Genomic DNA, 26,987 nt, shown 5'->3' with positions numbered 1-26,987 from the left:
TCAGAAAGTTTCCAGGTTGAATCTCTCCTTGTTCAGTTTCCATCCATTATTCCTTGTCTGGCCTACAGGTGCTTTAGAAAATAGTTTGACCCCTTCGTCCCTGTGGCAGCCCCTCAAATATTGGAACACTGCTGTCATGTCTCCCCTGGTCCTTCTCTTTACTAGACTAGCCAACTAGGTTGTGCTGAGAGAGGATGACTGGCCCCTGAGCTATAAGCTGAAATTCACACATCTCAAAGTTGTGGAATTAAGGAAACACTAGTCTAGCTAGAGCATTTAGATTTCCAGGTGTTTTCTAACTGTAAATTTGACCTGCGAGCTTTTTTTTTTTTCCAAGATCAGCTAAGGTCATCTAAGTGCTGCAACTAATATTGTAGCTTACAAAAAGGAAGCAAATAACAAAGTATCAAGTGGAGAGAGAGAGAGAGAGAGAGAGAGATTTCATACAATTTAGGGGTGTAGTCTAAAAGTCAAAATGGAAGCCAAAACTGTGTTATCAAAACATTGCCTGCTTTTTTGTCTACAGCCCTGATCTACATACAAAATGCAAAAAATATTTCCTCCTTAAATAGATCACCATGGTGGGATCCGCAACTGCAGTACTCACCATCAAATATGGCCCGGCTGTACTGTGTGGTTGATGCTAATGGTTTACAGGTGTTGTCAAATTTATTGCCATAATTGCCAATGCTAACTTCAAACTGGATGGGCTCTCCAATATCTTGCAACATGGTGGCAGAATGAAACACAGCACAGAGACTGTATTTTCTTCTGCGCTGATATTTCTGGAGGATCAACAAACATATTGGCTTACTTATACTACTGACTGAATCTTACCATAAGGTTTTAATGGATTAATTATTAAAAGAGACGGAAAAAAGCTTCATAACATACATTCCATTAACATGGAGAATAGTGAAATTTTTAAAAACTCCCTTTTTATGACCCTCTAGTCCCTATTCGGAGTAGGGTTAGGTTAGGGAGATTAAATGGAGCTGAGCGTTTACTGGCCCGATACCTTTCCTGATGCCTATGTGGAGTTAGCAGCAGATACTTCTTCTTTGTGTCCTAGGACAAAAACATCTGCTACTACCTAGGATCAAATTTTCAACTTTTGGAGGCAAGCATCTTTACCAATAGGCCTCCGCACCAACGTGGACGATAGTGAAGTACCAAAGACCTAATTAAATATAGCGGTATATAAGTCTAAGTGTTGCTATTGCTATTATATTGGGGCCTGATTGAAATGTAAGTAGGCTGGGCCAGGGCAAAGAATTATGTAAGAGCGATATAGACAGGGGTGGGATTCAAATTTTTTATCAACTGGTTCTGTGAGCGTGGCTTATTGGTGGGTGTGGCTTGGTGGTCATGTGACTGGGTGGACGTGGCTTGGTGGTCATGTGACTGGCTGGGTGTGGCCAACTCAATATCACTCACATTGAGGCACGCATCTCCTCGCCTGGCGTCTCATGACTGTGGGGTTGCTGCAACAGTCATAAATGTGAAAAATGGTCATAAGTCACTTTTTCCAGTGCCATTGTAACTTTGAATAGTCACTCCAAACAAGCAAAGTACCAGCAAAGGAGGGGAAAAAAACTCTAGAGAAGTTCCTGAGACAGGAAGTCTAGTCCTGCCAAGAACGTAAAAAGGGTTAACGGAGAGGCAGTTTCTATAAGCAACACCAGAATGTTTCCTTCCTGCCTTCCTTACAGGATTAGGCCAGTAATTTCTTCTAACAACCGGTTCTCTGAACTGCTTAGAATGTTAACAACCAGTTCTAGCAAATAGATATGAAGTGGTAGAATCCCACTCCTGGGTATAGAAACATAATTTCATTTAATTTAAATTAAACCATGAAAGTTAAAATAGTACAATATAATAACTACCTACCATGTTATTTAATGGTTTTTATTTATTATATTATTTTTATTTATTTTATCATCTTAAAAGTTATAGACTATGTAGCCTTGTCCACAGACTGGGGTCAAAAAAGTCAAGATGGTAGCCAAGATCATATGAATAGAGTCTCACCCTTTTTTTTTTTATGCATTGTATGTGCTGCTGCCATTTTGATTTCCTGCAGATGCCCTTATACAGGGCAGATGAAAACTGCAGTTCTGGAAGGGTATGCTAAGAAAATACACTATAATTCTTAACAAGCAGGTGGAATGTCTCATATGATTTACTTTACTGTCTTAAAGTCAGTCCATGCAAAACTTCTGTCCCCTGTATTGGAAGGGAAAGATAGCTAACCATATGTGTGCATGCATATGTGTGCGTGCATGTGTGTATACATACATATACATACATATACACATATGCATACATACATACACACATATATGTTTTTCTGTGCTTTTATTGCATCCCCCTCCCCCAAATAATGTTACGTGGGGCAGAATACTTCATTAGGCATTTGACTGCAATAAATTGTAAGTATATTGTTAGCCCTTCACTGTGTTCTATATTATCTATCCATCTTTCCATCCATCCATCCTGACCTCTATACCCCAATGGTCAAAATAATAACAAGTTAAATTATAATTAACTGGCAATTTTAGATGATATTAGGAGGTACATCTGATGCTTTTCCAGGCATACATACAGTACTAATTCTTCCATTACTATTACTGTTAATCCTCCCATCCTTCCTTTCACCCATCCCACTTAAGACTGTATGACTGTAACCTTGTTGCTTGTATCCTAACGATTCGTATTGACTATTTCCTAGTATGATTTGATTGCTTATTGCACCCTATGACTATTATTAAGTGTTGTACCTTATGATTCTTGACTCTTGGCGAATGTATCTTTTCTTTTATGTATACAGAGAGCATATGCACCAAGACAAATTCCTTGTGAGTCCAATGATACTTGGCCAATAAAGAATTCTATTCTATTCTAATTTGTTCACTTTCGTAACACAATGCATTTTGTTGTCAACCTTATACATTTGATGGGATGGTTTGTAGCCCTGGTAACATCGTGGATAAATGCCTGCATCATTTTCTTGGCAAAAACAAGAAACAACAGTTGTGTTGGGTTGTGTTTTTTTTTGGCAAAGCTTAGTTTTGCTGTTTGAGCCACGAGGAGGGTACTCATTGTGGGAGAAGGTTGACAGGATAAGGCGATCTCATCTCCATGCCATCTGTCTCTGTGGTTCTGACTTTTTGATAGTTTTAACATTTTAATTTGTATAGTTTTAAATTTTGAATGGCTTTTCTACTTATTGCTTTATGTTCTGAAGCTGTATAGAGTCATCCTATCGGGGAGATGGGCAGCATATAAGTTTAATTTTATTTTAAATTGTCCAATCTAGTTCATAAAAGCTTATAGCCTGGGATTTTCTGATGATGTCTAACAGACTTTTAACATATTAACAGAGTTGGAAGGCACCTTGTAGGTCATCTAGTCCAACCCCCCCACCCCACCCCGCCCAAGCAGGAGACCTTACACCAGTCTAAGCAGTAGTCTGTTCCAAACAAGAAACATTAGCTAGATGATGCTTCTTTCTATGATAGATGTTTACTGAGAAACAAAATGCCACTTACCTCTACAATTAATACATCATTGCTGGGTATAGTTTCAGTTTTATTTGCTTGTGGTTTGCTATCGAGCAATGTAGAAAGTTCAACCAGGATTCTGCCTCTGTAAGAGACACCTTCTCCCTGAAACCCAAGCAATTTACTTCAATGTATAGTTGGCATAATATTGCTAACATTACAAATACAGCACCATATTCTTCAAATCCCATAGATCAGAATAGGAGTTGTTTTGTTTATAAATACATTGACAATGTGCAGTTCCAGCGTTGCTATTGAACCCAAGAAAGCAGGTTTCAGCACGTCTCATAAGATGGGAGGTTTGTTTTGAGCTTTTAAAGGTTTAAAAGAATCTTGAATTTTGGTTTATTTAAAAATGACTCTCTTCTCCTGGTTGTGTTAACAGCCATATATTGTAACCATCTCCTGAGCTGCTGTTGGTGGAAAGCAGTGTGAAGCCTCTTGTGTGCCACCCTCTGGCTCTTATAAGTAGGGGCAAGGAAACTTGTCCAAGCAACAAGGTTGTGTGTGCATATATGAGTCTCTCTCCAGCATAAGAGGGTATATTCTAGACCCTAGGCACACTTGAATCATTTGTCCTTAGATATTTATATCGACTTGTTCACTATTACTCATGCCCTTGTGACATCCTATCTGGATTACTGCAATGTGCTCTATATAGGGCTTGAAGAGCATTTACAAGCTTCAGCTGGTGCAAAATGCAGCTGCATGGGAAGCAAATGATGTCAGTTGCTTGGCACATGTAACACCACTACTTCATGGACTGTAATGGTTGCCAGTATGCTTCTGGGTGTTGAATAATAGAATAACAGAGTTGGAAGGGACTTTGGAGGCGTTCTAGTCCACACCAATGCTCAAGCAGGAGACCCTATACTAGGGGTCTCCAACCTTGGCAACTTTAAGCTTGGAGGACTTCAACTCCCAGAATTCTGGGAGTTGAAGTCCTCTAGGCTTAAAGTTGCCAAGGTTAGAGACCCCTGCCCTATACCATTCCAGAGAAATGGCTGTCCAACCTCTTCTTAAAAAGCTCCAGTGATTGTGCACCCACAACCTCTGAAGGCAACCCATTCCATTGATTAATTGTTCTCACTGTCAGGAAAATTCTGCATAATTCTAGGTTGGATCTCTCCTTGATTATTTTCCGTTCATTGCTTCTTGTCTTGCCTTCTGGTGCTTTGAAAAATAGACCCCCCCCTCTTCTTTGTGGCAGCCCCTCAAATATCAAAACACTGCTATCATGTTGCCTCTAGTCAGGGATGGGATCTGACTGGTATAAATACCGGTTCTGTCCCTCTGCATTGCACCCGGACAGCTGAGCAGTGCTGCGTGCAGATGCGCAGCGGTTGGAAAAGCCCTTTTTTCCTGCTTTTTCAACCGCAGCTGAGTTGCGCGACTGAGCTGCGGTTGAAAAAGCAGGAAATAAAGGTCAGATAAGAGCCCGGGCGGGCTGGTGGGCCAAAACAGCAGCAGACATAGAACCGGTTCTATTTATGCTCTCTGTTTGCTGCTTTTCAGAGCAACCGGTTCTATAGAAGTGGACAGAACCGGTAGAATCCCACCCCTGCCTCTAGTCCTTCTTTTCACTAGCCTCAACATACCCAATTCCTGCAACTGTTCTTGATATGTTTTATTCTCCAGCCCACTAATCATCTTTGTTACTTTTCTCCGCACTCTTTTCAGAATGTCAACATCTTTTTTATATTGTAATGACCAAAACTGGATGCAATGTTCCAACTGTGGTTCAAGTGCAATTCAAGGTCTTTAAAGCCTTTCATGGTTTGGGACAGGATTACCTGAGGAGCCATCTTTTCCCAGTTATTTTTAGCTGTCCAATCCAGTCAGCAAGATGAGCATGCGGCAGGTACCATCGGCCAGGGGACACAGGATGGCCCCATCCTGATGGCCTTTCAAAAGCCTCTAAAGACCTGATTATGTGCCTTCTTCTTAAGCATGTAGGGTTTTGTGTCCTGAAGTGTTAACATCTGTTGACATTCTCCTTGGCTGTCAGCTATATGTATTTTAATTTTTGTAAGGTAAAGGGTCCCCTCGCACATACATGCTAGTCATTTCCGGCTCTAGGGGGGTTGTGCTCATTTCCATTACAAAACCGAAGAGCCAACGCTGTCCAAAGATGTCTCTGTGGTCATGGGGCCAGCATGACTAAACGGCGAAGGCGTACGGAACCTTCCCACCAAAGTGGTCCCTATTTTTCTACTTGCATTTTTACATGCTTTCGAACTGCTAGATTGGCAGAAGCTAGGACAAGTAACGGGAGCTCACTCCATTATGTGGCGCTAGGGATTCGAACTGCCGAAATGCCAACATTTCTGATCGACAACCTCGGTTTCCATCTGGCCGATTTCACGGCCAAGCAATTTTCGTACGGCCAAATTTCCGGCCAAATAAATTTGGCCGGAGACATCATTTTTTTCACGGCCAAGCACATAGAAATATGGTCAGATTTCTCGAATTTGGCCGGAAAAACGGCCAGATGGCAACCCTGTCGACAAGCCCAGCATCTTAGTCCCTAAGTCACCACATCCCTTTAATTTTTGTATTATGATGGAAATTTTGTTTACAAATTATCTTATGATTGTTTGCCACCCAGAGTCACTTGGCTGAAATGGGAGTAAGTAAATAAATAAGCAGCGTATTGTGCTCCAGCAAAACATTGGAAAAAAGAATAATGCAAATATTCCGTTAGACTAGAAACTTTCTGGTATATCCAGTGCATGAATTTCCAATTCAAATGCTGACATCTTAAAACTGAAATCTTTGAAAAAATATGGAGCCAAAACAGGAGACGTAATTAATCAAATTGTATCCTACATTGAAGCATGAAACTATAAATTAGTTATTTTCTGCAAATAAATCCAACTATCTTTTATCAAGGGATGTATTTTTTATACTGCCTAGAATTGCATGATATTCATTGTTCACCTATATCATTCACACTTAAATCTGAAAAAAATAGCACAATACATGTCAATTTTTGCATAGGGTTTACTTTTCATATTAAATGGAAAAACCTCAACACACTGAACCTTCATAATAGCTGGGGCAAAATAATTTCAATATTTTAAATGTGGAAGAATTAATTTCTGTATTATTTTGGAAAACAAACTCAGACTCTTTTTACGAAAAGGAATATACTTTTAAAAACATTTGTGTGGAAACAAAATTGCAAAAAAAAAAATATTACGGTATATTTTCTCTAGAAATATTCAAAAACCAACCTTTCCATAATTTAGGTCATCATATGGGTCTGGAAATCCAGTATATTCTCTTGGACTTCCATAAAGGTTCAGGTAACAAGGTCCAAATGTTGGTAAGAAGCCCACTTCGGTTTCTCCAGTATTTGCTAATAAGCAAACATCATGATTAGGAGACATTAAGGCTCACAGTGTGATAAGTTACAGCAAGGTAAAATGTAAAATATTAATGGTTAGTAAAATGGGTTTTTTTAGTTTACGCAGAGAAAGTTTAAATATTAATGACTATGTCCGTATATATAGCCATTCTTAATCTATCAATTCCAGCTGTCCAAGCCAATTCCAGTGTATGCCTCAGGTTGGGAAGAGGCAGCCACTAGGCCTCACAAGGAAGCCCATTGCAAAGTATCAATGACTGAGCAAAATCATGGCATAAACATGACGGACTAGCTATCTTATGAACAAGGACTTCTTTATTCATAGACTTGCCACAGATTAAAGCCAAGTGCCCAGGATCATAGAGCTGGAAAGCCTATTTAGCCCCAAACTCATTGATATGTGTCTGAGCAGGCTTAGAAGCTGGGTGGAAGAACTGGTTTTCCTGGCAATTCCTTTATTTTGCATTCATTTCCCTCCAAGTTACATTGCAATATATTTTCCACAAAACCACACTATACGATGGCTGGGCTATCCAATATTATACTAGGTCATACTTGGCGGTTAACACTGTTCAACTTTTTGTACTTTTACTGAGCCAAGAGAAGCACTGAGATTTAAACCACCAACCAGCCACAGCTCTTTTTGCAGCGTAGATATTGTATAGCCAGATCGTTGAAATAATAATAGCACTAAAACTCTGATATACAGCCATGCAAAAGCCAAAAGCATTTTTTTTCAATTATGCCAAGCTGATTAATGTTATTTACACAAAGATGAATGTATTGCTGCAGCCATTAAAGCAACTTTAAGCAATAATTTGGGTAATTCTTTTGATTTAAAAGAAATACTACTTTGGACCAAAGAAAGCAAATCACATTACACTCCAAGATATGATTATGAACCTTCATATGATGAAGCCCCAGCTCCCGAAGATGAAAGCTCTGCATTTTATAAAAAGACAAGAGATTGCTTAGGAAATAAGACAAGTATTCAGCAAATATAATAAACATTTTACTCAACATTAATCTTAATAAATTGGGAGTGTCAGCACTGATAAGAACTTAAAAAGAGCTTCACCAATTCATTACACAATCATTATGGAGATAATCATACATTATGTTATCATGGTATGACTACAATAAATTGGACAGTGAGGAGCACTTAAAAATATTCCTATCTCGTCTTTTTAAATGTAAAGTGTTCCTAGCAAGGGTGTCCACAAAGCACTATAAAAAGTCAAGATGGCGTAGTACTATTTCCGACTATGTTAGGTTTGATGTTCTTACTATTGTTTTATTTTATAAGACTTACCCATTAACTTAAACAAGAGATAAAGTATGAACAAGACTGAACCATCATCCACACTATTCTGAATGGTTTATACAAATCACAGATGTTATCAAGTAAGAAACATGCAATCAAACCACATAGAATTTAAAACAGATTTCAAATTATTTTCACAAAGTGGAAAATATGTCACATGACTATCATTTATATGGAAAAACTAAAGTAATTAACTGTTACAAATACAATATTTAATCAGTATATCTTTTCCTCAAGAATAAAACATTCAGATTAAAAGAAAAACAATCCTTCCAAATTGGAATCAAAATAATAAGCTAAGAAACAATGTTAAGTATCCATCCATCCATCCATCCATCCATCCATCCATCCATCCATCTATCTATCTATCTATCTGTCTGTCTGTGTTATGTGTCTTCCTCAATCTCAGGTCTTGGAGTTTAAGAGTTCTGTGCAGTATTTTAGCTTTTTCTAGCAGTGCAGTCTTCTGGACACAGAGCTTTAATACTATTCCTGGGATCTGCTGGAAATATTTTCAGTTTAGGAGTCATAGCCCTAAGTGTTCCCAGAATCACTTTGGTTTTTACTTTCCAATCCACATTCTCTCTAGTGCCTCCTTCATTTCCTTGTACTTCTTCAGCTTCTCGTACTCCTTCTTCCTGATATTGCTGTCACTTGGCTCCATTACACCTAACACTACCACTGTCTTCCCTGTTTTTGTCTACTACCATAATGTCTGATTGGTCAATACTTATTTTTCTGCCTGGATCTGGAAGTCCCACAAGATATTTTCTCCACAATCTTCTATGGAATCTCCTATCTGGATTTGGGAGGGACTAGTCCATACATTGTACTGATGTCCCTGTTCACAAAGCAAATACTTAGTTCTGCTATTCAGGGTATGCTGTTCCATCTTGCACCCTGCCACTAAGTATGGGACTGTCCCTGTATCATCTGTACCTTGGGTCCCATCTAGTGTGGTAGACTGCTTCTATGGATCTGATGTTTAGCGCCTATATTTGTGCTACTATGATCAGTGCCTCTCGGCTATCTTTTAGTTCAGCCCTTTCCACCCATTGGTAGGATTTCACAATGCCAGCAAACTCAGCTTTGCATACATGAATTTATACAAATATCTCTCTACCTGAATTGCTCTCTCAATAGCTCTATGTCTATATTGAGAATACAATATTTATGCTGTATGTGTGTATGTATGTAAGAACCTTAAACATCATTCTGAAAGGATAAGAGAACCAGTAGTATTTTATTTAAAGAAAGAATTCCACCATGTGCATCATTCTAATTAGCACAATTATTCCAGTTTAGACTTCTAATATTAAATCTGGATAAACCACAGCAAACTTCACCAAGTCTTTGTCCTGCAACATATCTAAGAAAATAGCACTGTTTCTCCTTTGTGTTCATCGTCTTTCTGTTTTGAATTTGTAATAGTTATTTTGAAGAAACACCTAGTGTAAGAAAAGAGACTGGCTTACCTTCAACTTCTCCACCAGAGGCAGCTATTTTGGAAAGGCATAAATATGTAGTGCCTACAACGTCATTTTTTGTAAGACGATCCCTGCATTTAAATCCATCGATATTCATTTTAAATACACGTTATTTTTAAATATTGTGTCTCTATAATACTCCCATTTAGAATACTATATATCTGTCCTATTTCCTTATATAGTGTGAAATGCTGAGTGTTGATTTGTATAAACAATTACTATATTGTAACAGTATAGAAAATGCTATATGGTCATATAGCTAATAACTTATGGACATGGGAAGGTTTCACTTCCACTGATAGCCAGCAGATGGCACAATATGCAATGTAGCATATCATCATTCTACAGTACACTACAGTATTTCTTTTAAAACAGGGATTTCTCTCAGTTCCTTATTCCCCACAATCTGAACCATCAACTAGAAATAAGCACAATTAACCACAAAACTACTCAAATATTTGCTGATAAAACTCAAGACTTTATTCTTTATTCTCAGTCACTCATGCCCTGGTCACCTTCTGAATGAATTACTGCAATGCACTCAAGATGTGGTTGCCCTTGAAGAATATTTTGAAACGTCAGCTGTTAGTTATTCATGCTTCTAGACTTGGACATGTTACATCACTATTCCACAAAATGTACTGGTTGCCATTTTGTTTCTGGGTCCAATTCAAAGTGCTGATTAATGATCTTTAGAGCCCTAAATGCCATGGGGCCAGGTTATCTGAGGGGCCACCTCTGACCTCTCTCTGGTTACATCGACCTGTTCAGACCTGGGTCTTGTCAGTCAAGGAGAGGAGACAGCCATTTCTGCTGTAGCACCCTCCCTTTGAAGCATCCCCATGAGGTGAGATTGGAGCCAGCCATGTTGGCCTTCCAGAAGGATCTTAAAACTGGGTTTTGTCACGGGGCTTGGGGAATCCCATGGAAGTTAAAACCCTGTTAAACGGTTGCATTGTGTTTACATTGAATGCATTCGCCTGCGTTTTTATCAAAGTTTTTGACTATTTTAATTGTAGTTTAATGGTCTTGTTTTTTTAAATCATTTTGAATTTTTTGTTTTTGACTATGTGTGCTTCTCAGAGTCACAATGTTAGAAGAGTGGTTATATAAATTTAATAAATAAATAAAGTTGACCAGTGACTGAATGAAAAGAAATTGTGTTAATTTTAAGCCAATTGTTTTAAAGTGATTTTTTCAAATAAATAGAACTACACTTTGCATTAGTGTGTTGCTTGCACAAAAGTAATAAAAACTATGTACAACTTATGCAAAAATATTTGTTCTCAGAATTCTAACAGTTGCTTTGTAGAAGACTGATTACATAACAAGGAAGAGCTTACCAATCATATACCATCAGCCTTATTTTTTCACACATTGAGGGAAACTAGAAAAAAGAAAACTATGTTATTTATTGAAGTCATATTTCTTAAATGTGAAAGCCTAATTGTATAATAACATACTAGAGAACAAACCTTGATTTGAAGATTAATAAGCTGGTTCCACTCAGGGTTAGCATTTTTTTCAATTATATTGGTGCAAACCTGCCAAAGAAAAAGTCCGTTTCCATTTAAACCAAATTGATTCTATTTTTAATCCTTAATCTTTATTATCCAGAAAGATCTAAACCTAACTCACATGACTAGACTTGCTCATCCTGTTAATATTAGCTAACTCAGAAACTGGACCTCAGGCATTTTATTCTTGAATGGCAATAGAGCAGGAGTGATTCAAAGGGAGAAATGTCACTAGAGTGTGTGTAGTCCTTCAGATAGAACCAGGCTAGTACTCCATAGAGCAGCCTTTCATGTCTTCAGCTAGCATAAGTCAATGATCCTGAAAGAGCCATCTTTGGTTTACAAGGTGCTCAACAGATATGAGTTGTATATGCCTCAAATATTCTGAGTATATACAACCTGATCCCTTCCCCATCTTGGTTAAATTGAAATTCTTTCCATTTTGTGCAATGAGGACTAGGAATGCTAGCAGCTCCCAACCAACCGGTGGTGGTATTCTACCGGTTCAGCCCGGTTCACCCGAACCGATAGTAAAAAAAAATTGAATCCCACCACTGCAACCAACCCATCTAAAGGATAGGTCAAGAAGAGAAAAATTCTGCTAAATATTGCAGTACAACAGAGTTAAACTTTCTCAGTTTTTTTCCAGTGTGATCCTAAGGAGATGGGCCATGCATGAGTTGAGCCTTACTTCTGATGTGTACCTGGATGCTATCATGTATTTTTCTTGGCCACAATTTGCAAAAAGTCTGACAATGCCTTTTTACCGGGATAATTTTTGACTTCCCAATTTACTCCACAGCCCTAATGGCAGTATTTTATCCAAGTAGTAACTCTACTTACTTTTTAATAGACAAGGTCTTTTCAAGCAACATAAAATACATATATTTCCATATGATTTTTTTTCCTTAAAGATATTAGTTGAAATACTTAATTCTGTTCAGTTCTATATATTTAACATATAACTAATGGTAACAACATACAATGATTTCTCTAAAAACTATAAAAATGATATAATATTAGCAAACCATACTTTGTTCATTTCTAAATAAATGTAATTTTATCCAAACCACAATAGATTTTTATTATTTGATCTCTGTGAAAACGTATTTATATCAGAACAGTTATCAGACATGGCTGTATACAATACAGCTATTAGCACAAAGTACCTTTTTTCCAGCAAAGCAAACTTCCACAAAGGGATCCACAAGGTTTTTCTTGTCACCTTCTCCTCCAAATATTTCTTTTACTGTCTGTGCAAAGGCATCATCCACTGGACAGATTTAAAAAAAACAACAGAGAATGAAAGAAGTTACCTTCCATTGCTCAAAACCTGCAGCCATGATTATATATTTCTGAACATGCAAAACAGTGCCGTTGAGCACTAAATGCCACAGATGCTTAAACTATTCAATAAATCAGTGGTTCTCAATCTTGGTTACTTTAAGATGTTTGAACTTCAACCCCCAGAATTCCTGAGCCAGCATACTGGCTGGGGAATTCTGAAATTCCACACATTTTTAAGTTGCTAAGTTTGAGAAATACTGCAATAAACTATGACAGTGGGCAGTCCTTTTTGCATTGTTTTAGCAGCAACAATTCTATTCCATTCCCTCTTTTCTTTCCCCTCCAACATTAAAGCAGTACCCTTACCCATTACACTTGATCAATTTTGAAATAAATGTTCATTATAATTTAAGAAAAAAACTATCAAGAATTTCCAGTTTCTGTTTTTTTCTCTGTTTCCTCCTTCGCCTCGTTGTCCTGACTCCTATTGGCAGGATGTTAACTGTCCAAATCAATGACGTTGTATTTTTGCCAAATGTCATTTTCAGCGAATCTACTTGATTCCCTTTCTTTTCTGTTTTTTTTTTATTTATTTATTTATTTGATTTGCCAATTGTTTACAAGATAATAAGTATAAGTGTATACATAGTTGTGAATACATGAAATGGGTACATATAAGAAAAATAAAAGAATAAGAGAAACAATAGGACAGGGACGGTAGGCACGATGGTGCGCTTATGCACGCCCCCTACAGACCTCTTAGGAAAGGGGTGAGGTCAATAGTAGACAGTCTAAGGTTAAAGTTTTTGGGGTTTGGGGAAGAGACTATAGAGTCGGGTAGAGTATTCCAGACATTGACCACTCTATTTCCTGCAATCAAGTTTGGTGCGGTTTACTTTGAGTTTGTATCTATTGTGTGCTCTTGTGTTGTTATGGTTGAAGCTGAAGTATTCATTGACAGGTAGGACATTGCAATGTATGATTTTATATACCATGCTTAAGTCAGACCAAGACGGCGTAATTCAAGGTTTTCTAGTTTTAGAATTTCAAGTCTGGTGGCATAAGGTATTCTACAATGAGTAGAAGAGTGGAGAACTCTTCTTGTGAAATATTTCTGGACTTTCTCAATTGTGCTAATATCAGATACGTAATGAGGGTTCCAGACTGATGAACTGTATTCGAGTATTGGTCTAGCAAATGTTTTGTATGCTCTGGTTAGTAGTGTGATATTACCAGAGAAAAAACTACGTAGGATTAGGTTAACAACTCTTAATGCCTTTTTGGCTATGTAGTTGCAGTGGGCTCTAGCACTTAGATCATTAGAGGTGAGTATTCCAAGGTCCTTTACAGAGCTTGGGTCATCAACAAGATCTTGACTATTCAGCTTGTATTTTATTTTCTGATTTTTTTGCCAATATGTAAGACAGAGCATTTATTTGTTGAGATTTGAAGTTGCCATTTGTTTGACCATTCAGATACATAGTCAAGATCTTTTTGTAGGGTAGCAGTATTGTCTGTGGTATTGAATAGCTTTACATCATCAGCGAAGAGAACGCAATTGCTCTTAATATGATCACAGAGGTCGTTTATGTAGAGTATGAAGAGAGTTGGTCCTAGAACACTGCCCTGGGGACACCACTATTGACAGGTACTGGATTTGATAGAACGCTCCCGATTTTGACCATTTGTTGTCTGTTTGACAGGAATGCTTCTATCCAGTTATTCAGTTGTCCAGAGATACCATAGGATTTTATTTTTAGGAGTAGTTTGTCGTGTACCACTGAATCAAAGGCTTTACAGAAGTCTATGTAGATTGCGCAATTGCTTTGCCCTGGTCGAGTTGTGTCGTCCATATGTTTTTGCAGTGTAAGAGTTGCAGATTACAGGATAGTTTTTTTCTGAAACCAAATTGTTTATTGGAGAGTAGGTTGTTTGTCTCTAAGTGGAGGATGATGGATTGGTTAATAATTGATTCCATGATTTTACAGGTGACGCAGCATAAGGAGATTGGCCTGTAATTTTCAACTAGGCTTGGGTCTCCCTTTTTGAAGATGGGGATGACTGTGGCTTGTGACCATAGGTTAGGCAAGGAGCTGGTCCTGAAAGATTTTCAAAGATTATGCTTAGAGGTTTGGCTATGGCAGTGGATAGCTTTCTTAAGAAGTAGGCACATATTCCATCCGGTCCAATAGATAGAGATGGTTTTAGATTGCGTAGTGATTTTTCAACATTGTCTTCTGTGAAATCGATATGTATTAGATCATTGTTGTTATCTGTGGTACGGCTAGGAAATACTGGGCATGATCCATTGCTGTTTACAAATACTGAGCCAAGAATGTGTTAAAGATGTTGGCTTTAATGGTGTTGTCGTTGCATTCTTTACCATCAGGTCCTATCAAGGGAGGGATGGACCTTGAGTCTTTTAGTTTGTTGTTTACAAAATTGTAAAAAGCTCGGGTGGAATTGGTGCTTAGAAGGTTTTCCTCTTGTTTAATGTGATAATTGGTGCATTCAGTCTTTATCTGGTGGCATAAATTTTTGTATCGGTTTTTGAAATTGGCAACGTGACCAGATTTGTTTTTCCGCCAGAGTGATCTCTTTTGGATTGAAGTTTCCTTATTGATATGGGTAATCTGCTTTTTTGTTTTGTTTTGGGAGTTGTTGTTGGAACATATAGTTTGATGACTCTTTTGACTTCAAGTAAAAATATGTTATAATGGTCTTCAACGGTATTGCATCCAGTGAATAGAGATTGCCAATCAAGGGATGAGAGATCGTTGTCTATAAGATCATAGTTGCCTTTTTTGAAGTTACAATAGGGGATTACATCATTGTGGTGATTTTTGTGTGGATGTATGTTGAGACAAAAGTCAATCATATTGTGGTCACTACTGGAAAAGGGTTCTTTAGTTTGTATTCCGTAAATTAGGTTCAAACTGTTGCAGAAGATGAGATCGAGGCAGTTGTTTAGTCTAGTGTTGTTGATTACTAGTTGTTCCAGTCCCAGATTTGTAATAGCATTGTAGAAGGTTGTGTGTATGATTTCAGTTGTACAATCATTTAGGGTCCAGTCAATATGAGGTAGATTGAAATCACCAAGAAGGATAAAAGGGTATGGGCAGGATGTAGCCCATGTTAGTAATGTATTTAGCTTGTTTACATGTTCGATGTCATAATCAGGTGCTCTGTAACATAGTAAGAATCGAATTGTGATATTTGAGGATAGTTCACAGATGATGGTTTCAGGAAGGGCAAGCTCCTGGGTAACTTGGATATTTTTTAGATGTAAGGATTTTTATAGAATATAGCAACACCACCTCCTCGACGATTTTCATGATCTGATCTGTAAACATGATAGTCTCTTACTGTGGTAATGGAGTCGGGAGAGATGCATTGAGCCATGTTTCACAGACAAATATAATGTCGAAGTTAGCCATATTTAGGAGGAAGAGAAATTCAGGTATTTTATTCACGAGGCTTCTTGCATTGAGTAGTTTGCATTTAAGGCCGGCAGTAGTTGGAATTGAGGTAGTTGGGGCGTGCGTGCCTAGTCTTGGGTGATGGTGGATGGGTTGAGGTAGGGTTGTGGTTGAGGGTAAAAGCTGAGTATTGGGTTGCGTGGCTTACTTTTGATACAGTCAGCATGGTAGTCAATGTACAGGTCCTTCTCTCCATTGTCTAGACGGTTTTTGAGTTCGATGCGGAGTACACGGGAGCGGGCACGTTGCTGTATGGTTAGGTCAGGGCGGCAACGGAGGTTCTTATGGTTGGTGTTGGTTTTGGCGAGTGAGTTTATAGTATAAATGAATTTACGTTTGCTTGATTCATTTTTGCAAATGACCCTGCACAAGCGCAATACAGAGCCGTCTCTATTTTTGAGCTCTCGGTCGATGCGGGAGATGTCAAGTATTTCATCAGCGGAGATGGTTGATGCTTGATAATTTCTGATGATGTTTCGAACAGTTGTGATGTCATCATTGACATTGATGTCTTCTAGACCAAATAAGATGGCGTTTGGGCGTTTCCGTTCACACTCAATGGCTTCTCTGATGAGGATTGGGATATCAATATTTGTCTGGGTTGTGTTTATTTGTGGATTGGGTTTTGGATTGGATTGTGGTTGTTTGGTAGAGATGTGGTTTGTAGCTATTGGATGTTCAGGTTTTTGTGTTGTGTCTTTTTTTTCAAGGTTGGATATTCTTTCTTTACGGCGTCCAGGGATGCTACTATGATGTTGAGGGATGTTTTAATGGTTTCGATGGTAGGGGATGTTTCAATGGTTTCGATGGTATCAACTCTTTCAGACAGATCCAGTTTGGGTCTGCATGATTTGCAGAAATATGGAAACTCATTGGATGATTTTAGGTATTGAATCATCTGCTCAGGTAATCCCAAGCAGTCGTGATGAGTGTATTTTTACACAGAGAACATTTGATGGAGTTTTCATTATCCTTTAGATTTTTGTAGCATTTAAGGCATGTGCAGGAGTCTTGTGGTTCATTGGTGGGGATCATCTTCTCTTTAGGTTGTGGTTTGACGTAGGATTTTCTTTTTGGCATGGTAGGATTGTTAAAATAGTACGTTGATTGAATTAATTAAAGGAACAATTTTGGGTAATCTATATAGCCAATATTACATCAAACAATCAATTGCAGTAATCTCTCAAGTCAGATAATATTCCTGAGCAACAATCAGCCTGAACAATTAATTACTCTAATCACTAATCAATTAATTACACTAATCATTAATCACACTGTTCATTTAAATGCACTAGATCAATGATTTTGCTATTCAATTAAATTACATGAATTTTGATCTTTTAAACTAGTCAGTAATCACACTATTTGCACTAAACACTCTAATCACACTAATCAATTAAAAACAATAAATCAGTTAAACCATTAATAAAATATTTTATAGAAATTGATTATCTAATCATTGATATAGGTGATGAGGTAGAAAAGTTGTAAGATTTGAGGTAATGAGGTAGTATTAAGAGTCTGCAAGGAACGGGTTAATTGTTTAACTGGCAGCTGAATGGGAGGAATTTATCGCTGTTTGAATAGCAGATCGCTATTACTCTGTAAACAGGAAGTTGTAACACAATGATCCAAGGGTTTTTATCTGAGTGAAGGAAAGATTGAACAGCTCACAGGAAACTATTTGTTTTTGTTTTCCCTTGATGAATGAGATGGCCCTCGCCCGCTTGCCTTTGCGCTCCGGGCTGTCTGTTTGCGCTCTTTCGCTGGTCGTGAGAACGCTCGCTCTGTGCCCCGAACGAATCTTTGTATCTTTGTCTTCTTACTTTTTCCTTCTCTCGTGACGATCGAGGATGCTCTATCCGCCGTCCCGTTTATCTCTAATTACTTCTTAGTCCAGGTTTATTCAGCTTTCACGTGGGCGATATTGTTTTGAAAGGCCAGCAATCCGCCAAACGTTTACTCTAAACTAGTTCTATTCGAGTCTAAGTCCCGAGGGCGCCAAGCAAGAGGCCCGTCGGGCTATCTAGGCGAAGTCGCCTGATGCCGCCGTTTCCTCACCGTCTTCCTGCCCCGCCGATCACGGGCGCCGCCATCCGATCACGGGCGCTGCCATCCGAGGCAGATTCTTGGGGCGCTGATAAGATCGCGGCTGCAGTCCCCACTTTCTCTTGGGGAGATGATTCTGCCGGCCCTTCCCGATCGTTTCCCGGCACTTTCTCTTTCCCCTCTGGGGCTGTTTCCTTTCCCTCTGGGGCTGTTTCCCCAAACTCCACTCGGGAAATCCGCTGCTCGAAATGTCGCTGGGATTCCGAGCTCGTCGACCTAGTCACCTGATTCCTGAATTACCCTGCCACCACTTTGTCCCAGAGATTTATCTGGGCTGTATCCCTTCAAACAGCAAATGAAAATTCACATAGCTGAACATTCAATACAAAAGTCTTTTGACATGAAATATTGATGTCAGGTTAATAAAGCTAATCTTTTTCTACGCATCCTTAATTGATCACAGAAATATTTACAGGCGTTACCAATCTCCTTTTGCCTTCCCTAAGTTTTCACTGCTATTTGTAGATGGAAAATCATAAGAAAACTGTAATATTATGCAATGTAAGTCCTAAAATGGTGTTTTTAAATACTGTAACCCCTGTCCAAGTCGGGGGGGCTGGGAAGGAAAAATTTTCTTTCTCTAAATTTGCCCACTTTGCATCATAACCTGTCTAATGTGGGCTGTGTTTCCTTTAATAAAAACTATTAAATGCCCCTGGAGACAGCACATTTTGAACCTACAGCAATATTTAGTTAACAATATTACAGAGGTTTCCAGCTGTAGACAAATGTGGTACATTCTAGATGCAGGTTTAATTAAGTCTCTCTGATTTGGGGGCCTTTGAAGTCAAATATATATGGATATTCTCAGTCATCCAGGTCATAGTTGTCCCAAAGGTATTTTTTCAATGCTTTCTGGTTTCCATAAAGTCCAGTTGCCTCTTGAAAATGCAACTTTGGGATTTCAAGTCAAATATCACTATCAGCAGCAGCAGTAGTAGCAGTTTAAGAAATCTACAAATATTTCTCTCCAATTTTCTAACATAATAAATGCACTTATTTTCCCCCATGTTAATAATATATAACTATGATACATACTCTGAGGAATATCTTCAGCTCTGTAGATTTTAAGAACAAAAGTAACCCATCGATGGACTATTCCAGCTGGGAGCAACAGGTTGGTTTCCACATCATCATTTTCATTCTCTCGTTCTCTGTTTTCCACCTGTTGGAGACATACTTGAGTTTTATTCTATTCTTTTTTCTTTTTGAAAGTAACCTTTCTTCCCAACCAGCTAATACCCCCAAAGATTGCAAAGTTATAGTTTTTCCTGGTTAGAGGAAATATGCTCAGGTAGTCGTCAACTTACTATCACAACTGAGCCTAAAATTTCTGTTGTTAAGCAAGGCAGTTGTTAAATGAATTTTGCCTCATTTTCAACTTTCTTTCCACAGTTGTTAAGTGAATCACTGCAGTTAAGTTAAGTTAGGCCTGAGATATTTCCTAACTCTATTAATTTAATTTCATATATCCAACTGGTTTAGGTTTTGGACATCACAGCAGTATCTATGGTTGATTTTCTTAGATTTTTGCAAATAATGGCATCAGTTATTATCAATAGCATTTAATGAACATTGGAAATATATTGGTATCACAGGAGTAGCTAGAAATGCACTGAGCAATTAGTTATCCTTTCAGGAATGTCGTGTCCTCTCAATGTTTATACGTTGTAAATAATGACATTTAATAATGAGTTCTGGATAATAATATCTAATTCCTGCTTTAAACAGAACTTTTTAAAAGTCAGATAACAAGTGACTACTCTTCTACATTTATTTATTTGCTAAACAAAATGATATAGCTTATTTCCACATTAACAGTACCTTTGAAATTACAAAGATATCCTGCATCCCCATTTAGTTTCTCCATCCTATTTAAACATTGAACTTTTAAAGGAATCTTCTACTGAAATGACCGCTTCAGGACCTTTCATTGGTTGACATTGATAATATGAATACTATCCATGAATACTATTTATGAAAAATATGAATTTCCAGATCCTAATTTATATATACTATAGTTTATGCTGCTCAACTTTAGTTAAAACATGATTAGTTTTTAGTTTGTAAAATATGCAAAATACATTATCATCATAAAAAAATATAAAAAGCCAGCCTACAATGGATTCTTTATTCATTTTAATCTTGGAAAATATAAAGATCAGGCCAAATAAGACACAGCGATAATCAATGTGCATTTATTGATTATATTTATTTTCTATTTCAATTTTGGAGACCATATGTCTCATTAACAGAGCAACTCTGGGAAGTGTCTCAGATACCAATATGCACAGAAATATATCAATAGGTGTCCATCATACTCCTTACTCCCTTTTTAATACAATTATTTTTAATCAAAATATTTATTTCTAAGAGTATGCCTAGATGCCACAAAAAATTATCTAAACTGCATAGCTAGTCTAAGAAAATGAAGTAGTATGTGGCTGCCATCCAGTATTTTATTTGGAAACATATCTGACGTGGCATGCCAAGAAAAAAAGACATATAAGTTGTCTGCAATAACAGAGCTTCTGGAGGACTGGAAATAATGGTAGAAATAATTTCAATTATTTGTCTTCTTTAAACAGTGATTTTTAACTAGGCAAATTCAATCACAAAAAGTTGACCTTTTTCAGAGAATGCTTATGAAAATTGTGTCCAGACATCAGAATGTTCTAGAGTGGGAATCCTTGACATTCCCACAAAATATTCACATGTTCTTTTGCAACCGAATGAAACAGCAGGAATAAAGCAGCATTACGAGGAAGGAGAAGCTGAACCCAAGAAATGAAAACGTGAAAAAGGTTAAGAGGAGATGTACCTTCAAAAGGCAGCAGTGTTGAAGGCCATGGAAGAAAGGTTGTGCGGCGACAGAGTGGAAAGTAGCGGAATAAGCAGAACTAGGGAAAAGAAACAAAGGGTCAGCAGGTTCATTTTTTGAGTGTCTTCTACCATTAAACATAAAGCCTCACCCGGGTGTTAAAATGAAGTACCCAATTTAAGACGTATTGAAGGGGAAAAAAATATGCACATCTAATACACTTACAGGTGGCTCATCTCCTGTTCCAAGAACAAACATGCTGACTTTCAAGTAGCCTTTTGGACTTGAATTGGTGTCTTCAGGGTCATTCAAAAGCAGCCATTTTCTCATGACTGCATGGCCTGAAAGGCAAAAGAACATTGAACATGAACATTGAAGCCAAGTCAAATCGTGTTTACATGAATTTTTGTCTCTTGTAAATTGTGATGGTGGGAAAAAGAGTTTCTTCTGCTTTTCCTGCTGCTGATATGGGAAAAAGAAGATGTGAAACTGGAGCTGGAACTGACTTCAATGAATATTACGTCGACTGTTTGTATACTTGGATGCATAAGAGCACTAGGCATGCATTTAAAAATAAGAGCAGCATTTTCTCTTGGGTGAGTGCTGGTTCTACGCTACATTGACCAGATTAAACCAGAAAGGAGAGGTGAGTTCCACTGTCACCTTTGGTCACCAATGAACACAGGTGATTTTTCCAACATGGAGATTGTATTTACTTGTATTCTTTTGGGGAGGAACCTCATGCTGGCACTACTTCCAGAGATGCTGATGGCCATGACTTCTTACAGCCAGCACTGCTCCCTCCTGCTTCATTCTGCATACCTGCTCCATAGTTGTTAACGTGATTTATAGCCATCCCAGGGTTCGAGAAAGAGTGCCAAGTAAACTAAGAAAGATGTCTCCCTATGCTCCTCTTCCACGCCATCAACCTGGCAGGCTATTTTTAGACATAGATGTAACCTATTTAGAAATAGCTCAGATGACAGGTCACAGGAGTGGAGATAAGTAATGGAATAAAGAAGGAAGATGTATCTGATGCTTCTCCTTAATCGGAGAATAGTCTTCTGCTTCATTTCATGCCCGTAACCATCTGTAAACATCTAGGCCAGAGGTCTCCAACTTTGGCAACTTTAAGACTTGTGGACTTCAACTCCCAGAATTCCTCAGCCAGGTGGCTGAGGAATTCTGGGAGTTGAAATCCACAAGTCTTAAAGTTGCCAAGGTTGGAGATCCCTGATCTAGGCTATCTTACAACTTGGATTAGTGCTTTCAGTAGAGTGGTACACACATCTTTAGAAGCTGCTTGAGGAGTCATAGGTATGGAGTATCTGGCACTTGATATCTATCATTCAGGTAACTGAAAAGTCAATTAAACCTACCACAACCGAGCAACTCATACTACCATATGTTAAAAGAGAAAAGCTGATGGTTGATTTTCCTACCAACAGTTCTATCAACACACTCCATATTTTTATGAGTGAGCATAGAATCTCTTTTTCTTTCAAAAAATCTTACTTTTAATGAATAAATACAGATTGTAATTCTAGTGCCCTGCTGATAACTGTAACATCAAAATATATCCCTTCTTTCTATGGTTGAATATACAGGCTAGATCAAGTCTTAAAATTAGCCCCATCCTAGTCAAGCCATCTATTACTAGATATGATTAAGTCTCAGTCAACCTAGGATATATTGTATGAAGATTACTTACCAGGTTCATCATAGACATAACCAACATCAATCTGTAATACAAATATATTAATATTATTGCCTTAGAGTTAATGATAGAGTAATCAAATAAATATAATACAATATATGTGGCTTTAAAATTCATTTGCTTCTGAATACCTCTTCTGTCACATGCAGTATAGGATCTAAATTTAAACATGTGTAACTAAAGTATATTTATATTAAAAGTAAGCCATACCCAAACTAATGCTTTATGGTGGCTACACAAACACAATCAATTGCCAAAACCGGTTATAGATATTAACCTTCTCACATCAATATGCTTAATGCTGGATCCAGATTTTGCTTCTTGTTCTTAAATCCAACAGAGTATTTTCACATTAATTCAGGCAGAGATAATGTTTTACAGTTATCAGAACTGGATAAATAATTTCTCAGCCTGAGAAAAAAAAATGTAATAAAAATTTGGATCTTTTTCCCATTTCTTTCATTCTAGATTGGCAAGAGGAAAACTGCTCACACATTTACATTTTCAAAATTAAAAAAAAAGCAGATATTGCCTTGAACAAATGTCTTTAATGGGACATGTTTTGGTTCTTTGTCTTTTAATTTCCTGTTGAGTAAGCTCCAAATGAATTTATAGTGGAACATCAAGAAGGTTTACCTTAAATTCCCCCATTAAACTATCAGGACGCAAAGAATAAGAATCATAAACCTGAAATGAAGGAAATGAAGAAGTAGAATAAGTTATAACTTTAACTTAACAAAACGTAAAGCAATAATAAAGACAATCGTTCATTTGCCTTACCCGAATGCTTATGGTTTCATCAAAGAGCTCTGAAGGCGTCATATTGTGTATGTTGTAGAAAAATATCTGTTAGGAAGGGGAAACAGTTTTAGGCTAAACCTGCAGGAAAAACTGGGGTGTAACATAGAAGTGTTTGATGGTTACCCAGAGGTGGGCTTCAAAAATTTTAGCAAGGGGTTGCTCGGTGGGCGTGGCCATGGTGGGCACGGCCTTGTCGGCCTCCTGCACCACAGCGGGAAGGGGCATTTTTTGCCCTCCCCAGACTCCGGAGGCTTTCCTCGAGCCTCTGGGAGGGCAAAAACGGCCTCCCCAGGCTCCAGAGGCTCCCTGGAAGCTGGGAAATGGGCCCATTTCTAGCCTTCCAAAACTTCCAGGAGGCCCATTTTTTCAGCCTCCCTGAGCTTTTGTGCATCCAAAATGGGCCACATGGGGACTCCTAGGACGGGTGGGGGGGCAGTCAAGAGTGGGATTTGGGGGTTCTCCGAACTCAGAATCTTAGCTAGGGGTTCTCCGAAACCCCTGCGAACCCCCAGCAGCAGGGGTGGGATTCTACCAGTTCGCACCTATTCGCTAGAACCGGTTGTTAACATTCTAAGCAGTTTGGAGAACCGGTTGTTAGAAGAAATTACTGGCCTAATCCTGTAAGGAAGGCAGGAAGGAAACATTCTGGTGTTGCTTAGAGAAACTGCATCTCCGTTAACCCTTATTACATTCTTGGCAGGACTAGACTTCCTATCTCTGGAAATTCTCTGGAGCTTTTCCCCCTCTTTTGCTTGTGTGGAGTGACCATTTAAAGTTACAATGGCACTGAAAAAAGTGACTTATTCACTTACGGCTGTTGCACACTTATGGCTGTTGCAGCATCCCCACAGTCATGAGAGGCCAGTCGAGGAGATGCGTGCCTTGATGTGTGTGATATTGAGTTGGCCACACCCAGCGCAATAACATGAGCACCAAGCCATGTCCACCCAGTCACATAATCACCAAGCCACGCCCACATCTAAGCCACGCCCACAGAACCAGTTGTTTAAACATTTGAATCCCACCCCTGGGGTGGCCACGTGTTTGTGGAAACTTTCTGTTTTTCCTGTTTGGGGATGCATGCTTAGGGAGGACACCTGAGTTATGTTATGTTGAGTTTACAATTTTTAGTGTTTGTTATCTCATCTTGACCCAAAACATTGCAATCTGGCAATCCTAGCTCTGTAAAGAGGTCAGATAGCTACTGTACAGCAGCCCTGGAATCTCAGATAATCTATTCAATGTACACACTGTCATAAGCTGTGAGAATAACCTTGAGGAAGAGGCAGAAAAAAAGAGGCATTAAAACCACAGCCAATGAAATGGTCAGATAAGAGAAATCTGGATCAAGAATGGAATTTGACAAAGTATTTTAGATCTGACCCTCTCTAATTCTCTACAGCAGGGGTCCCCAACCACCGGTCCGTGGACCGGTACCGGTCCGCGGAACAACTCCTACTGGGCCGCGGCTTGCTGGGCGCCGCCATCTTTTTCATGAAAAAGTGCTTCCGGTGAGCTTTTCCGGTAGAAAGCTCACCAGAAGCACGTTTTCATCAAAAGATGGCGGCGCGCTTCGTGAGCTTTTCCGGGTAGAAAGCCATTTCTACCCGGAAAAGCTCACCGAAGGGCGCCATCTTTTTGATGAAAACGAGCTTCGTGAGGTCACCGGAAGCACTTTTCATCAAAAAGATGGCGGCGCAGTTGATGCCGGTACCGGGCCGCGGCGCCCAGCTGATGCCGGTACTGGGCCGCGGCGTCAAAAAGGTTGAGGATCACTGCTCTACAGGATAAAGAGTGGGGGGTGGGGTAAGAATTATATATGTTATACTTACCTCATCAAAATAGGGATTGTTTCCTCTTTTAATTCTTGTTCTGTGAGTCTGACCACCAATATGTACTTTTACAACTGGTTTTATGTTATTCCCAGACAACTGACGGCCTTCAATGACCCTAACACGAATCTGGTAACAAGTAACAATGAGATATATATTAAATGGGTGATATTTTCTATTAATTGGACATTATCAATTGAATTTCAATAAATCTCATTATCTGAAATAATTATTTTATGCATAAAATACATTTTTTTTCTTAGAAGGGGTCTGTAGGATTCTTCAGACAGTTACAGGAATCTATCTCACCAAAAAGTTAAAAATCCCTCATTTAGAGACTAATGCTTCAGTATTTTTCATAATTAGCATAGTGGATATTATTAAGTTACTTGGAATGCAACAAGTATTCCCAGTCTTTATTCTTAAGTTCTCAAATTTATTTATACACTCCTTTGTTGTAATGAACTGGAGCCAAAAACATTACACCAGGGAAAAGAATCTTCCAAAACTGAAATAACAGCTTGTGGAAGAGATTTCTAAACAGAAAATAAATATGTTGCCCAAACTGTACTAACCTCAATGCAAGCCTGTGCCTTATATGTAAGAAGTAAGCTTCAGGTAAGAATACATGTGTCATTGAACTCAGTGGTGCTTACTCTAAGTAAAATTATTAGGATTAGGATTGCCGTATTACTGACAAAATTCATTATTTTCCAACCTGGAAATCTTGAGGTTTATTAGAAAGCACCCTGCGATTTTTCTTTCCTTTGGTAATATGCTGAGCAAGCTGAACTTCACGGGAACTGCTTGGACCACCTTGGGGGAGAACTCCAGTTCCACCATCGGGTGTACCCTCATTACCGCCATCTTCTTCACCATCTACCAACAATTTGAAACGTTACTATCCTTGAAAACATTGTAAGAAAAACTCACGAGTGAAGGAACCTGAAAGATCCCAGCACTCATATGGACCTCTGAAAGTGCTAGTCTCCAGGGCTGAGTAAAATGAGATGGATAAATCATGAAATGGCGCCACCTTAAAAAATGGACGTTTCCAAGGATCGTGAGAATAGCATCTGCTTGCAGAATGATATGAGGCTGCTTCTGTATAGGAAAACTAAGTCTTGGCTGAGAGGCTCTCTCAGAAGCTATTAAAAAAACCACAGAAAGGTAAGTTAGTTGCTGCTGGACCTTGAAGCTGGCTGGGGAATAGGCCGAGTCATGAAAATCCCAGCTGTGGTTCTCCAGCGCCTGACAGAGCTAGCAGCAGAGTCGGACAGCAAGGAAGCTGTGGAGGAACCTGGGCCAGTCCTGGAGGCTGAGGAAGGCTTGGACCAGGGCTCTGCATCAGAGGCAGAAATGGGGGGCCAGGGCAGGCTGGCAGTCATCAGCAGCCTTTGGGCTTGGACAGCAGTAATGCAGGGGAGCTTCTGGAACCGGTTCCCAGCCTGTGCATGTGCAGCCAAAAGGAAGGAACAATTAAGAACTCAGGGTCAACGTGGGAGTAAGGCCACAGGTGGATGATGAATGGCCCCTCCCATCAGGATTAAAAGAGGAGCAAAAAGGGAGGTTTTTTTTTTTTTTGCAGGAAACAACTCTCTTGTTCGTTCATTCATTCCAGCCTCATGAAGATGTGTAACCCAGCCCTTCTCTGTCAGCACAGCGCATGGAAATATTTAC

General features: G+C 38.8%; 1 protein-coding gene across 4 annotated transcripts in view; it reads right to left on the bottom strand.

Annotated features, from left to right (window-relative positions):
* MYOF (myoferlin) overlaps positions 1–26,987 on the bottom strand; it is a 122,226-nt gene that overhangs the window by 54,481 nt on the left and 40,758 nt on the right. For 2 of the 4 annotated variants that reach the window (XM_026670749.2, XM_087964202.1), the window contains exons 6-20: positions 26,026–26,186; positions 25,308–25,436; positions 23,455–23,520; positions 23,311–23,361; positions 22,669–22,699; positions 21,183–21,298; positions 19,175–19,301; positions 12,431–12,534; positions 11,220–11,288; positions 11,088–11,131; positions 9,733–9,815; positions 7,837–7,875; positions 6,800–6,924; positions 3,552–3,668; positions 608–785 (exon numbers count right to left, since the gene is read on the bottom strand). In XM_026670749.2, coding sequence (XP_026526534.2) covers positions 608–785; positions 3,552–3,668; positions 6,800–6,924; positions 7,837–7,875; positions 9,733–9,815; positions 11,088–11,131; positions 11,220–11,288; positions 12,431–12,534; positions 19,175–19,301; positions 21,183–21,298; positions 22,669–22,699; positions 23,311–23,361; positions 23,455–23,520; positions 25,308–25,436; positions 26,026–26,186 — 1,440 coding nt within the window. The remainder of the gene's footprint in view (positions 1–607; positions 786–3,551; positions 3,669–6,799; positions 6,925–7,836; positions 7,876–9,732; positions 9,816–11,087; positions 11,132–11,219; positions 11,289–12,430; positions 12,535–19,174; positions 19,302–21,182; positions 21,299–22,668; positions 22,700–23,310; positions 23,362–23,454; positions 23,521–25,307; positions 25,437–26,025; positions 26,187–26,987) is intronic. The other 2 variants (XM_026670750.2, XM_087964203.1) reach the window with 1 other exon arrangement.

This window comes from Notechis scutatus, chromosome 4 (assembly GCF_049901735.1).
Source record: "Notechis scutatus isolate UNSWTSFEM ecotype Mainland chromosome 4, rNotScu1.2, whole genome shotgun sequence".
NCBI lineage: Eukaryota > Metazoa > Chordata > Lepidosauria > Squamata > Elapidae > Notechis > Notechis scutatus.
This window is presented reverse-complemented; position numbering and strand designations above follow the sequence as displayed.